This window comes from Vanessa cardui, chromosome 8, assembly GCF_905220365.1.
Source record: "Vanessa cardui chromosome 8, ilVanCard2.1, whole genome shotgun sequence".
Lineage (NCBI taxonomy): Eukaryota > Metazoa > Arthropoda > Insecta > Lepidoptera > Nymphalidae > Vanessa > Vanessa cardui.
The window spans coordinates 15171523-15186858 of NC_061130.1; the positions used below are offsets into that span (position 1 = coordinate 15171523).

Consider the following 15336-nt stretch of genomic DNA (forward strand, 5'->3'; position numbering starts at 1 on the left):
TATTTTGATAAATCATTTGTTTATGTGTGTTTGTTTATACTATTCGATATTTATTTCGATTTGTAGCTATTTTGACCGGTATGTCGGTGAGTCGCTATGACTTATTACTATTAACTCATCGTAATTTTCTAATCGTAGATGTGTTGCAAAGTGTTGCTACACTAGAGGCACGGGTAACGTTCGGACATGAGATATAGCGAATACGGAGTTCTCCTTATCGAGGCACGCGTAAATTAATTATAACCATAAATAATTATTTAATAAGTATGACTGAAATAACATGTCGTACACATTTGTTGCGACGTTCGTAACCGAATATAACTAAATCGACGACAAGCCATATTCCTATGCTGAGCGCGACGTCAGATGGTATCTAATTCGGATCGGAATATAATCGAAATCGCATATAATTATTATAACATTTAAATGATATAGAGGAGCACACACACTTTTTCAGCACTAAGGCTGCGATTTAGCAATACACAAATAAAAGCTTCAGACATTGCAACAACTTTGATATGACGTATAGTAGGACACAAATTAGATGTAGCATCGGAAAACGCAATGGAATGAAATTAAAACCGATTACTGCCGATTTATACAACCAATAGAAATAACTCCCTATCGCGCCATTCGACGCTATTCGTCGCTATAGATTCCCGCCTCAGAGAAAGCAAGTGCATGTAAATCCACGTGTCAAATTGACGAATATATTAGGTCATATGATATTACAAGTTATTACGTTTGTGCAAAGATCATATATATATATATAAATAAATATTGATAATTTGGTATAGCGTACTTAATTCGGATGTGATCGGTTTTACGAATTTTGCCGATGTGACATCTAAGTTGTGTCGTACTATAACTGATTATGTTTGGAATGATGGTAATCACCTCTAGTTCTTCCTCCGAAGAATGGTGATCGTATAGCTGGTCAGGCTCCGGCGCAGCGAGCGGTCGCGGCGGGACAGGCGCGCAGGCACATGCTTCACCACCCATACCTAGCACAAAAACATATTTCAGTTGAACAATATCACAAACAAAAACCGAATATAATTACATCAAAATTGAATACTCTTTTTAACCAAATTTTTGAAGTACAGTCAGGGTAAGAAAAGGTTCGTCACCTTAAGATCTATTTTCGTTCAGCATGAGCGATAATCTAGTTTACCGATCGAGAATGACATATTGGGTCGCAATGATTTGATGTTTAGATTCAAAAGGTACTAGACTTTAAGACTTGATAAAGGAATGAATTTGATAACTGACGAAGGTTTTCTCACTCTGACTGTACATTGTCCCCAAAAATATTTAATATTCTTTATTATTATTAGACGTAGAACACTGAAAGCAATTTAATATCGAGGTAGAAAAACAAACAACAAGTAAATAATATCCTTACTCAACGAGAGTGGAAAATTAGGGGCTACGGATGTGGATTTTTCCTATCAAATGATTTTTCTTTTATTAATACAATCACAAGATTCGGGTTCACAGGCGGTGTGGCTCGCGAGGAAGACAATCAATAGACAAGAAGACGAAAATAAATATATCATTTTTATATTTCCTAGTGTGTCGTTATTGTAATCCACACGATTTCAAATGCACTGCGTTATAAGGGAAAGGTGCCCACCGTTCCCTTATCATGTTACGTAAAACGGAATCCTCAATAAACCACTACAAACGCCTCCCCTACGTACCTATCGCTTTCATTCAGGCCAGTGACTATAGAATCCTCATCTAAAAGGTTTTATAATAACATAAAGGGTGGATAGCACGCAGTCTTAGTCAGCAACCGTCTGTGACCCAAAAACGCATGACAATGTATGAAAAGTACAAAATTAGCGATGCAGTGTACTAACAGGCAGGAATAGGGGGTGGGGGGCGAGTCTCGGGGCGGAGGGGTGGACTTGAACTTGTGTCGGCTGGAGCCCGCAGACTACGGGGCGCGGCGACACCTTGCTAACCGACATCCCGCCGTGACGCAACGTGCAACTTTAGATAATTCGTCTCGAGTTTAGCGGAAGTATTCCGGGCAGAGTCGCGCTTCAGGCGCATAACACACGTAAGACAAAATACTAAAATTTGCTCTACTGTAGAAACGGTGCAATAACGAGTGGAGCGATGCACCCGATCATAGCATACAAGATGTAGTCAGGGCTCGAAATTACAGCAAAAACTCGGTCTTTATTACAATCAAAGTGACATTAGAAAAAAAAAAGTATAATTTTATTTCATATCGACTTTGGAAAATGGATATAGATTCTACGTTATTTCTAACCATCTTGTGTATTTGTAAAGACAAAATCAAACAGTGGTTTTGCCATAATGTGATTATTTCCAAAATTGTATTTATTGACAATATGGATAGACATCGATTTTGGGTATATATGATTATCTATACATATATTGCAGCATGGCGGCAGTTTTAAATGATGTAAAGCGTAGATTTAAAATACAAATCTCGAAACTTAAAATTTTGTATTTCGTATGACGCTAACGAATAAAATGCATCCTTTTAAACTATCACATTATCTTAATTCGAGTGAATTTACGAAATGCCGGCTCGGGTGCCTTAATTTTTAAAAAGCAGGTCAACTTCAATTTAAAGGGTTCTATGATAGCGAGCGAACCTTTTAATTCTGCGCAGTTATTAAGTGAGATTATCATTATTGCGAAAATTCCCTTCTTGGCACGAAATTCTATTTTAAAACGGTCGTCGGTCGTGATTCATAAGTTGAAAAGTTTTTAGGTAGCGCTAAGAACACCATCCATCGCGAACGCAATAAAGATAAGTAATTGACTTCCAGACTGCAAGCGTTTTGTGATATATTTAAACTCGACGACCTCCTTGCTCCAGTGGTGTGTACACCGGTTTTCATGGGTACGCCACTCCGAGGTCCCGGGTTCGATTCCCGGCTGAGTCGATGTAGAAAATTCATTAGTTTTCATTTTTCATTATGAGATGTTGTCTCGTTTTCGTGTGAATTTTAATCGATGATAGTGGGTTTCGTACGATTGAATTTAATTTTCATAATTTGTGTTCTTAATAAATGTCCATAGTAAAATCCAACGCATTGGAGCAGCGTGGTCGAATAAGTTACAAAACATTAATATTATATGGTGTAATATTAAGTGGTACTTTTCGAAATAAGATGTTTTTGTTTATTATATTTGTGTAGTAAATGATTAAACGTAACTGGATAAGCACATATATAAACTTTAATGAACTAGAAAGTAAATTTACCGCGACGTATATTTTTATTCGAAATTGATAAATGAGTTACAATTTAGATACTCCAAACAACAAACACGTTTAATAAAAACAATAATTAACGTAATATTATAACTACACTTTGCATAACCGGAACGAAATTCATGAATAATTGTACCATTCCAACGTTTTACATTTATTTTCATAACTATTATGTTACGTTACGTTCACATATTGTAGTCTAGTTAAAAAAAAACAACAAAATCTTTATTGGAACGCTCCGTGAACGAAAATTCAAAACTATATTTTTAAACACATGCAACGGCGAAAGATAGGCCAAATCGATATAATTTAAGGTATTCGAATTGATTTAAAATGAAAATAAAGCGTTGGTATGTGATAAATAAAAATAATTATTTATAATAATAATAAGGCACCGGTCCTTTAAGAAATACATATTTTAATATCGACTATAATTAACTACAAATACTTCGTTGCATCGATGCAAGTGCTCGGTGGTAGGAATGGTAGGTGGTACCGTCTGAGAAGGTACCACCCGGTCGACGGTGTGAAGGGTCAGTTAGTGGAACTGCATGCATAAGGGACATAACCGAAAATCTCTTATATCAAATCAAATCAAAATAAACTTTATTCAAGTAGGCTTTTACGAGCACTTTTGAATCGTCATTTAACATTTTTTTCTTAGTTTAATATTTCTTACGGTGCCAACGACAGTGGCAGTGACTACTTACCACCAGGTGGCCTATATGCCCGTTCGCTTACCTCTTACGTAAAAAGGTCAAGCGAAAAGCGTGTAAAAATAACGAGTTACCAGCCGATACTAATAAGGGTATAATAGATATTATAAATAGTTTATATTTTTGGAATACTGCAATGTAAAACATAAATAAAATGGATGCCCTCTAGATCACCCCTTCTCGGTAAAGTAGCCACGACACGCCGCCCTCGTCTCGTCAAACAAATTAAAGGAACGGGATCGAACCGCAATTCGCTAATCGGAGAGTTAAAAATAACTTAAAAAATCGTTAGAGTGAGATTATTTCCATCGCGGTGAGGTGGACACTTTTAAATTTCAAACAGGCGGCCATTATACGTATAGCAGAGATGGCGTTACTACCAAGTAGATATATATTGAGAATTAAAAAGTACCAGGCTTGTAGTGTACACAGATCTATACTTACATATTAATGAATATTAGATTTATATATATACATATAATAAAATTGGAGTGCCTGTTTGTAATATTCAAATAGCTCTTTTTTACTCAATGTATGTATACATTGAGGCGAGATGGCCCAGTGGTTAGAACGCGTGCATCTTAACCGATGATGGCGGGTTCAAACCCAGGCAAGCACCGCTGATTCATGTGCTTAATTTGTCTTTATAATTCATCTCCTGCCCAGCGGTGAAGGAAAACATCGTGAGGAAACCTGCATGTGACAAATTTCATAGAAATTCTGCCTCATGTGTATTCCACCAACCCGCATTGGAACAGCGTGGTGGAATATGTACCAAACCTTCTCCTCAAAGGGAGGGAAGGCCTTTAGCCCAACAGTGGGAATTTACAGGCTGTTGTTGTTGTTGTTGTTGTTGTATGTATACACGGTCTATACACAAAAATAGCATTTTTTTTAAATTTGTCGGACTGTCTGTTTGTTCCAGTTAATCTTAGAATCTAAGAACGGCTGGACCGATTTTGACGGGATTTTCACTGGCCGATAACAGATATAATAGGGAGTAACTACAATTTTTTTTTGTGAAATTCAAACCCGTACATAGTCGCCGGCATAGTTAGTCTTTTATAAATATATATTATCTGTGTAATTATGCATCTGTCATCTCGAGTGACACGCGTCGCAAAAGCGCGGGAAAAGAGAATATATAAAAATGGTCGCGGTAAAGACGGCGTGTGCAGCGAGCTGATATTTAAATATAATCATATGTTTAATTTAATTGGTAACCTTAATGGTGGTTGCCCTTACACGTGAACATTACAGGGCAAATATTGTTAATATGTATCGTGCCCTTGTGCGGCGCGGGATCGCTGTGAGTTACATAAATATCGCAACGTAATTCACGCAATCAATGAGGGATCCCAGCCACAAAAACCGGCCACTATCGGCTGAATATTGAATCAGCGCGCTAAGGCAGCAATAAATCACTTCGCTCCGAGCTCCGTCTCTGACGCTACATTACTCTGTGCTGGCGTTTCGCTTACTGTTGTTTTCAGCGGTCTTATTTGCTTGCTTATTGGACGATTCAACAATTTACCTTTGTATCCTTCAAAGCGAACACTACCCTTATTATACGATGACGTGTTGCTCAAATGTAATTAAAGATTCCATTCAACATCAGTCTTACCCGAAAAGGATTATTATCGATTACTTATTTTTTCTTTTACTTTTTGGACGTTACATACATATGTACATTACTTTAACCCTGATTGTAAGTAGCTAAAGCACTCGTGTTATAGAAAAAGTCGAGATGGCCCAGTGGTTAGAACGCGTGCATCTTAACCGATGATTGCGGGTTCAAACGCAGACAAGCACCGCTGATTCATGTCTTTATGATTCATCTCGTGCTCAGCGGTGAAGGAATACATCGTGAGAAAACCTGCATGTGACAAATTTCATAGAAATTCTGCCACATGTGTATTCCACCAAACTGCATTGGAACAGCGTGGTGGAATATGTTCCAAACCTTCTCCTCAAAGGGAGAGGAGGCCTTTAGCCCAGCAGTGGGAATTTACAGGCTGTTGTTGTTGTTGTTGTATAGAAAAAGTCTGGAGTAACGACGGTAGCACAAACGCCCAACCCCAAGATGACATAGAAAACTAATGATCATTATCTGCATCGATTCAGCCGGGACCTCTTAGTGGTGTATCCATGAAAACCGATGATTCAAACAAGTTTAGTTGTGAAAATGTGCGTGTAGGTCACTCACAGTGGACAGCATCGAAGTTTCACCGCCTCATCAAAAAGAGAAAAAGTTGAAGACTGGTCTTTGGATAGAAAATGCGTCTAAAAATTGTATCATAGAACTAGATTAATACAGGAAAGCTCAAAACCAACTCGACCGCGAGTGAAACCGGGCTGGACGAGAGAGCTACATTACTAATATGTCTATACTTGGATCGGACTGTATTCTCCCCGTATATGGGAATTTTAACGGCGATTGCATTCGGTGCGCCCACAGGACCAAACGAAAAGTCAATTGACCATCCAAGTGTCAAATTAGACTCGGACAAAAAGTTTTTTTAAAGATATATCGAGAGTCAAAGTATGTCCCATAACAGTGTTCCTTGTGAATAATTGAAAGGTCTGTATTCTCGCTTAACTTACTGTTCGCGCTCAGATCTTATCTCGCGGCCGCAAACGACGGAAACCGAAACACTCTCTAAGTGGACGGAATAAGGGCGTTTATGGTGTGGAAGTATTTCAGTGGGTGTTATCGTGGTGCAGCGGAGATCAAGATTCATTGCGTCGTTGACGGGAGCGAGTCACGAAACGTCGAACCGCCGTGCGGTGGCCATGCGTCTGCGGTCCACGGACATGTTTATGGACCTTTATGTGGGTTTCCGGCCTCTTGTGTTTGCTTGCAATGATTTAATGTTATTAATGCGTCTGCGGTGTATCAGCTTATTTGATTTTAAAGCGATTTTTTACCTTTTTGTTGCAACACAAAATGTCAATATGAGTTCCTGGGCCATGAGAAACATAAGCACATTTATATAATGTAAATGAAGTCGGTTAATAAATAGAGTTAGTTCAATCAGATTACTATTCTCATAAATATTTAAGCATTAGGTACCTATCTTATTTACATTAGTCGTATCCGGTGCGACTGAATACATATGTGCCGACATACTATGTAAAGCCCTTTATTTGTAAGAAAGGCTTGTCTATGATTGCGGGGTAATTTGCATTGAAGTAATATTACATCAGTCTGTTTTCTTGCCAGAGAGACTTATTTCATGATATTTATTACCATTTTTTGAGTTATGGTCATAGAACCATTTCTTTAAATAGTTAGAAAGAGAAAGAAAAAGAGAATTATAATAGAAGACATGCGCCTTCTTGATCGGGGCTTTTTTAAAGGTGTCAAAAGATATTTAAACTTTTAAGGTCCATGCAAGTCCAAGACACTCACAGCTGGATGGGCACCACAATGCAAATGTGGGCACAGCGTCGACTTGACTGCTCGACGTGACCGGGCGCGGGGAGGGCGCGGCAGTGCGTGGGCCGAGTGCCGAGTGCTACACACACAGGCAACGCACTCTGAGCAGTAACACACCCAATCTACTCAAACTCAAGGTCAGCGGCCGGGCTCCTGACTGCCGTGAAAACTTCTCGTCTTCAAAACATAACTCCTACTAATGCCTCTGTGAAAACAATTGACCGCGATTGTGTTTGTCCATGTATTCCTTTTCATGTTCCACTCTTTTACAGGTGAGACCAATGATGTAATAAACAGATATGTTATCAACGCGCAAAAAGTGAAGACTAGAAAACGTCCTAATTGGGACGTTTGCCTTTAGTCGTTTTACGTAGTAATACGTTATAATACATCATAATTACGTAGTAATACGTTTTGCGTAATTAAAACATCTAGTTATCCCTTTTACTTATTGTTTTTATAAAGCTATCCTTTTTACTCTTAACGAAATGTAAAAATAAACTAAAATAAACGGTCCCCGGCGCGGCACACTTTTTTCTGTTGTTTAGTATGGATAAAACATATCTGTTTATTAGAATATCATTGGGTGAGACATTAACAATAGTTTGCACTAAATTTGTTTAAAAATAATGTCGCTTTATATTTCGGAATCAAATGTTTTGATTTACACTCGAGATTATTTGTGTTGTACTATATCGTTGACATTAGTAGCTAGTTACAGCTACGGCCAGGTCAGAGATATCTGAAGGTGTTTGAATGAACACAAATCGCTGCAAAGACGCGGATCCGTGTTCTTGTTTGTTATTGTGATCTTGATTCAGATAAACGTGTCGCTTTACCCAAGAACACCATTAAAATGTCCCACATAAACTTTTACTATACGGACGAAACCGGGACACAAGCTAGTGTCTCGTAAAGAAATGACTAAAGTTTAAATATGAACAAAAATGATTGCTCCATCTGGCGCAGTTTGGAGATTTATGAGGCGAGACATAGCAAAGTTCATAATCGAAATAGCACCGATGCAGCGCTCGGAATGGTACCGGGAGCTATGCTAATAATTGCCAATAAGCATGCCAACAGTTATAACTTCACCACTGCCGGCACAAGTTTCTCTTTGAGCAAGTTTTCAAGGTTACCACATATATACCCATGCTCTACGAACAGATACATTTATCGGTCTGCGGAGATACTACAATAGACAAGCGACCGAAGACCGAATCCCATCAGATCGTAAGCAAGATAGTGTGTGTGCGTTCTCTGCGAGCTCCACACACCACCGGATGAATTTAATGCAACTTTAATATGGTCATTCTTGATCGCAGGTTAACACTTAGGAGCTCTCTTGAATTGTAAAATGAAAGGTATGTACGCCGCGGGTATTATTCGGTTGTTTTCGACGCATCTCAGTAGGCGGTGTTTGGTATATTATTAGGATCCCACTTGCTATTATTACATTGTTTATTATTGGATTTTTGTTTGGTTTTTGTTTAATCTTACATATTTTAAGATACCTACTGTTAGGAAATTGTTTGTTAGCATAAATTATTTTCCGAATTATTTGATCTTTTTCCATCACGCCCTACTATTAGTCGAGATACTAAAAATTAAAAAAAGCTATCGTATTCAGTAAAATAATATAAAATTAAAATGGAGGAATAAATTATTTATGCATGATTGCTCGCTTCAAATCTATTCTCATAATTAGTCCGACTCACTGAACTACGGTTTGATCAGAAATAACACTTCCTAACCTTTCCCGAATTAGAAAATATATTCAATATTATCTTAATAATGTATCATTAGCCAGTGGCCCTGTAACAGGTATGCAAAATATAAACCAGCCAATGGATGATACGTGATCGTTGTTGAAATTCAAAGCAGTGTATAAATCGCAAGACCTGCGGCGTAAGCGGTGATCTTAGAGGTCGTATTGCAATCATACTTCCCCTTACGTGCGCTGCACTAACTGTGTCACACTCCGAATCAATTTTAGATTACATTCAGGCCGACGGCTCATTTACAGATTAAGTACCAAATAAAAGAAGTAATAAGTTATCGTCATCGTTATTTATATTAAAACCGGTATTAGCGCTCGTCGGAAATAAATCACGCGACAGGTATACGTATTCTACGGCGCGAAACTGATACAAAACATTTGCGATCGATGTTGTAAATAAATACCTTTAAATTGATGCGTTTGTCTATGTTGCAACGCTAAGCTCCATTAGAATTTACGGCGAATACTCTTATGACGTTATAACCTACTTAAAGTCACTCGAAGTTAACGAATGCGAATGCTGACACAAGAATCTTATTTGTTTCGTTCTCGTGTAATGACAATAATAGTACGAAATGTTGTTTTAACTCTATTAATTCTCGATTAATTTAAAGCACTGGAAGGTAGCTACACTACCAGCTGCAAATACATTCTAATTATAACGTCCTCTAATTTTATCTTATTTCGATACTCTAAAATTCACTAGCGACTTTTACTGTAATTTACTGATTTAGTTTCGTGGTTATCAAAAAAAGTAATAAAATGGCCTTACGCTTTGTTTCTCAGTAAAGCTGCCTAAGAACACAGCATTTTAATTTTTAACTTAAAGATCTATTTATATTTTATATACGCGCAGACAAGGGTGCTGGGTGGTTGCGGCCCTACCGAGATACAAGTTATTAATTTTATAGTAATTTCACTATAGTGAGCGTAAAAATAATTTAACAAAAGATGTATTTATTACCTTTTATCTATAAAAATTCTATACAATAAAATACTAGCTAAATCTATATTATAAATCAAAATCAAAGTATAATTTGTTCGAATAGGATTATACAAGCATTATTGGGTTGTTGTTAAAAAATCTATCTTACGATTATAAGTACCACCGGTTCAGAATGTAGATTCTTTTATTTATTTAATAAGTACACTAACAATATACATATTAATTGATGGCTTACACAACATCCAAAAAAAGAAAAACAACTTCTGATATGTACATCGATTACAAGTGTACATAACATTCATAGTGTATCGTGTCAACATATTTGTTTAAAGTTGAAAATAAAACATATTATACAATTTCTAACGAGAAGAAATTCAGTATTTACTCTTCTGTTGAGATTTTAAATACGAGGTTATATGAGTTAAATACAATTAACAATATTATAATTATAACCTATCAATATTGAACACGTTTAGTTCGTGCCCTTGATTTCTGTACAGAATACAATTAAAATGTAAAGTTACGTATGAATTATAAAAGTCTACTTGAAGTAAGTATATATATAGATGTGTGTATTTTGATTTTGATGTCGAGCCTATCTAGTGCGTTGTGTGATTATTCGTCACTTTCCGTATATAGCGTTGATATGCGCTAATGGATCCTTTCTCGGTTTTCACCTCTTAATACAATCCGAAGCCTGTGTAAAATTGTTTGTTGAGACAACAATAAGCGTTGATAATTAAAAACCTGCTTCGGAGATTGTGTGGCTGCGTCGCTGACGTGCATTGTATCGGCTTTGGAAAGGTGTTAAATGACGCTGTTTACGAAGGAAGGCCCGAGAACACCAAGAGCTGTGCGAGTAAGATCATACCACCGAACGGGCGTACATTCCTTTTACGACACTCATTCGTGTGAGTTTGTTGAAACGTTTGTTCTGGGCCCCACTTGTAACGTGTCCTGAGCCTCGCGTTCGTTTGGTTACGGATAATGTCTTCCCATCAGGGCAGTTCATTTTCATACGTACGATAATAAGCGGTGCCGGTAGACTGGTGGGCGCATGTATAATTGCGGCATAACGTTGAGCTCGCCTTGGCTTCGGCTGAGCAAGGCCAAGGTCGTTCAAGCGTACCACGCCCCCCGGCCCGGTGCCCGCCCCGCCCCGCACCGCACTCCCCACGCGCCCCGTGCTGCATGCGCACGCGATTTTTTGCGCAGTGATGTAATCAGAAATTCGGCGCGCGCACAACATGGCCGCCGGCCGTCACGCACAGATGAATAAATATTTTTTACCATTTTATTTTTTGTGCTGCAGCATTCTGATAATCAAAAAAATATGTACAACCATAGTCATTATCACGGATTAAGAGCCTTCTGTTTGATATCATCTAGTCAATAAAATCAACTATTTATCAGGCAATTGCGAAGCGAACTGTAACGTGCGTGTCACATAAACGTTGCGTTTTTTTATGTTTCGTTAACATAATTTTACTTAATTTTTAGATAAAAAACAATCATAATTCATAATTAGCACACTATGGCACGTTCTATGGAATTTTTTTCCGTTATACTTGATCCGAGTATTTAAGCTAATATTTCGCATAGGGAGTACAAAGAGAGGAGTCGGTCCGATGCCCAGATCCACCGCAGTCGAGACTCGAAGCGCGGCCGCAGACCGCAGCCGGCCACTTCCCAAGCGAACATTACACGAACAATTAAATTGGAATGTCGCTCGACATACAAGTTACAACTACAACAATGTATATTATTTCTTGCCGATATTACTCAACTTGTAATGACATTCCTTTTTTATTGCGATTTAAAAAATGCCGTCGATGACTTTATTTGGGACGTATGGTCACTTGTTTCGCATCGGACTATCGATCTGTCATCGTTTGGCGACGCGATCCGCCCTGCTACTATTTCTGTATGAATGGCACCACTACAAGCATCCGCGTACACACGACGGCACACATCCTGGACATCGTGCCAAAAAATCCTGTACAGTACACAGGCATTCGCGGTGCCAAAAAGAATATTTCAGTATAAACTGTTAACTAAACATCAAAACCATCGAATTAAAACCGAGAATATATTTGAAAAACTTTAATGTTGTTTATGTTTAGCAAGGAAATTATTTGGAATCTTAAGCCTAACAATTTACTTTTAACGCACCTGGGTTTGAAACGAATGGTTGCGTGGAAAGGAAACGAGTGCAATTTGGAATGATAAACTAACATCGAGGAAGCAGCTTAGTGTCTTAGATTTACGTCTCGAACAAAAACGTTTCGACAAACAGATGTGTCTTAAGCGATATCCACGCCCACGCGGCTCCCACGCGAGCCCGCGCGGTTCCGTATACGTGCCGTACTACGTGCGCATCTACGCTACACTATGTAGTAGCTGTAGTAGCCAGCTAGCCAACTTGCCAACTGGCCAATCGGCCAACGTTCGCCGAACGCTGCCAAAAACAACAATTGCAATATTGGGGACAGAATTATCTTCTTAACGCATACGATGAGAAATCTTGAGAACACGTTGCAAAGTCCAGTAGTATGAACGTACGAATCATCACACAAGTTATATATGTATGTCAATGAATGGGTTTCTCAGTGAAAAATCTAAACTTACTGATGTCGGTGACGTCATTCCATTTCATGATGACGTCAGCACAGTATTCACCTGAAAGCAAAAAGGTTTGATAAACTGCAAATCCAACTGACTTTAACAATGTGTGTTATTCTCATTAGCATGGTTTGTCGATTACGTTACTTATAGTAGTTTTTTTTTTAATTATTGTTCATTTTCAACCTCGATGGCTATTCTCTAAGGCGACTGTGAATAGCTAACTGAGAAGGACATAAAAATGTTCACAAATATAATTGCACGAAGCCTTTACTCTTATAACGCTCGGTCAGGAAATTTCGGAGAAAGTTTAGGCATAGGATCATTGCATTGCGCAGTTTACTACTCTACCTTGACAGCGTGTCGTGGCCAGAAAATAACATCACAAACCTAAATCTAATTCAATAAGCCATAGTATAGTTATATCTATTCATTCGCGAATGCGTGTCCCTCCGCGTCGAAATCAAAACCAAAACAATTTTATTTAAGTAAACTTTACAATAAAGCGTTTTTGAATCATCAATAATTAAATACTACCACCGTTACGGAAAGCAGCTTCTAGCGAGAAGAAACGGCAAGAAACTCGCATAGTTTTTTACATTGCTCTTTTTATATAAACAAATTTACAATGTTTTAAATATAATTTAAGTTTACAATTTTACAGTAATTAGTGTCCTATGATGGAACCCGAGCCTAACTCCAGGCGTCTCTTTCTATTACTTAAATGACTAAATATCGGCGTTCTTACAAGAATTCTTAGTTTTCGTGAAACGACTACTAGGAAATATAACTAAAAATGACAAATAAAATTAAATTTGTAGAGTTTATTTTATGTGTATACAAGGGCAGGCCTTCTTGGGGGACGTAGAATTCTAACATAATAAACCCCGAATAACTTAGAACTTCAACGTTTTTATAAACTAAAAGTTTTTAGCAAGGTTTCTATGATCATGTGTTCGTACACTTGTTTATATTTTAAGAGAACTAAAAGATAACTTAAAATTTAAATATAGGTGTTTTCTTATAAAAAACGCTTTTGTAAAAATATGTGAATGTGACATTAGATCCGCAATTTGCTCGGTAATGTATACTTAGTAGTGATATTTTTTGGCATTTTAAGGAACGGGCAGGTTGATCATCTGATGGTAAGATATGACTACCGGCTAGAAACGTTGGCGTTATAAGAAATGTTCACCATTAATTTGCATCACCAATGCGTCACCGCCAACATTGGATTAAGATGTATCCCAGTGGCTTAGTAACCCTTCAAACCGGAACACAACAATATTGAACACATAAGTATTGGTCTTTGGCAATTGAATATCAGATAAGTAAGTGGTACCTACCCACGTGGCATGCACGAAGCGATAATATGCAAAATTATACGCACTCAAAAACTTTTTAGCTGCGATTAACAAAGCGCATATATTTTGATAAGACATGATAATTAAGCAAATTCGATCTTATTAAAAACATATGTTTAGTAATATCGCTGCGATAGTAGTGTAATGACTAATGTCATTTAGTGATTTTTATATCTATGTAATATCCAAATTGATTGATTATTTTTTCGTTAGATAGTTAGAGGTTATCACTTCGTAGTATAGCATTCAGACGAGTATGGGAATAAATTGTTCAACTCTATGAAATGTTCATAATTGTATAAAATATCTTTAGGGTGAGGGTAGTCGCGCAGAGTCAAGGCGAGTCGTTGGAGTAACATAGTCGATTGCTAAAGGTTCGATCCGATACGAGTGGCGCTTAGTTTAATCAGATTCTTTTTAGTACATCGTTATCTTGTCTATTTAATCATAATATATTGTTCAAATTTCGAGTAATCTTAGATAACTAAAAGTAAACTAATTCATTACGAATTAGCTTCGATTGTCTTATCCTCCTCTTATCACGGCAGTCGATACGATACAGTTGATCATCATTTGGCTGGATGTCTGCAAGTGTATAGAACTAGCGCTCGACGCTTGTGGAGCGACCTCCGCGCTCAATTTTCTGAAATATCTCTGAAACGTACTCAACAATAATTATGAAAAACTCAATTCCCATTATATATCAAGTCGAACAAAAACGAGAGATAATTCAAAACAGGCCGGAATCGAGACGCGAAATCTTTTCTACAACACGACTCTTCCATTACGATATTAACACATAATGTTGTTCTCGTGAGAGTTTGAATATTGACAATGGCTCCTTTAGTCGTAATGAGATGTTATTGAAAAGAATTGGAACTGAAAAAGTGTTATACGCTGAACGCAGTGGTCGGCACGCTAACTGTCGATGCACACGCAAATACACGGCCGCCCCCCCACTCCGCGCACGTCGACCCCCCCGCCGGTCGCTCCACACGCAGCGCGCGATGACTTCAATTAAGCATAGCGCCGCGAGTCGCGACTCTCAATACCTTTAATTTTAAAATTGTAATTCGTGACCCACTTACACACAACTATTCGTTATCACGCTGATAACTTAAGGACCCGTGAAAGTGTTCCTCGTCGGGTTATACAAGCAAGACAAATAGAAACGTCGCTCTTTACTAAATCTAGTTATTAGAGATTAGGC

The 15336-nt window shown here is 37.9% G+C and overlaps 1 protein-coding gene across 7 annotated transcripts in view; it reads right to left on the reverse strand.

Annotated features, from left to right (window-relative positions):
- Positions 1-15336, reverse strand: part of LOC124531926 — a 49927-nt gene that overhangs the window by 18253 nt on the left and 16338 nt on the right. For 6 of the 7 annotated variants that reach the window (XR_006966614.1, XR_006966613.1, XM_047106500.1 and 3 more), the window contains 2 exons: positions 12769-12819; positions 898-1004 (listed from right to left, as the gene is read on the reverse strand). Coding sequence is in view for 5 of the 7 variants with exons in the window: in XM_047106500.1 (XP_046962456.1) it covers positions 898-1004; positions 12769-12819 (158 nt within the window). In the remaining 2 variants the exon portion in view is untranslated. The remainder of the gene's footprint in view (positions 1-897; positions 1005-12768; positions 12820-15336) is intronic. The other variant, XM_047106501.1, reaches the window with a different exon arrangement.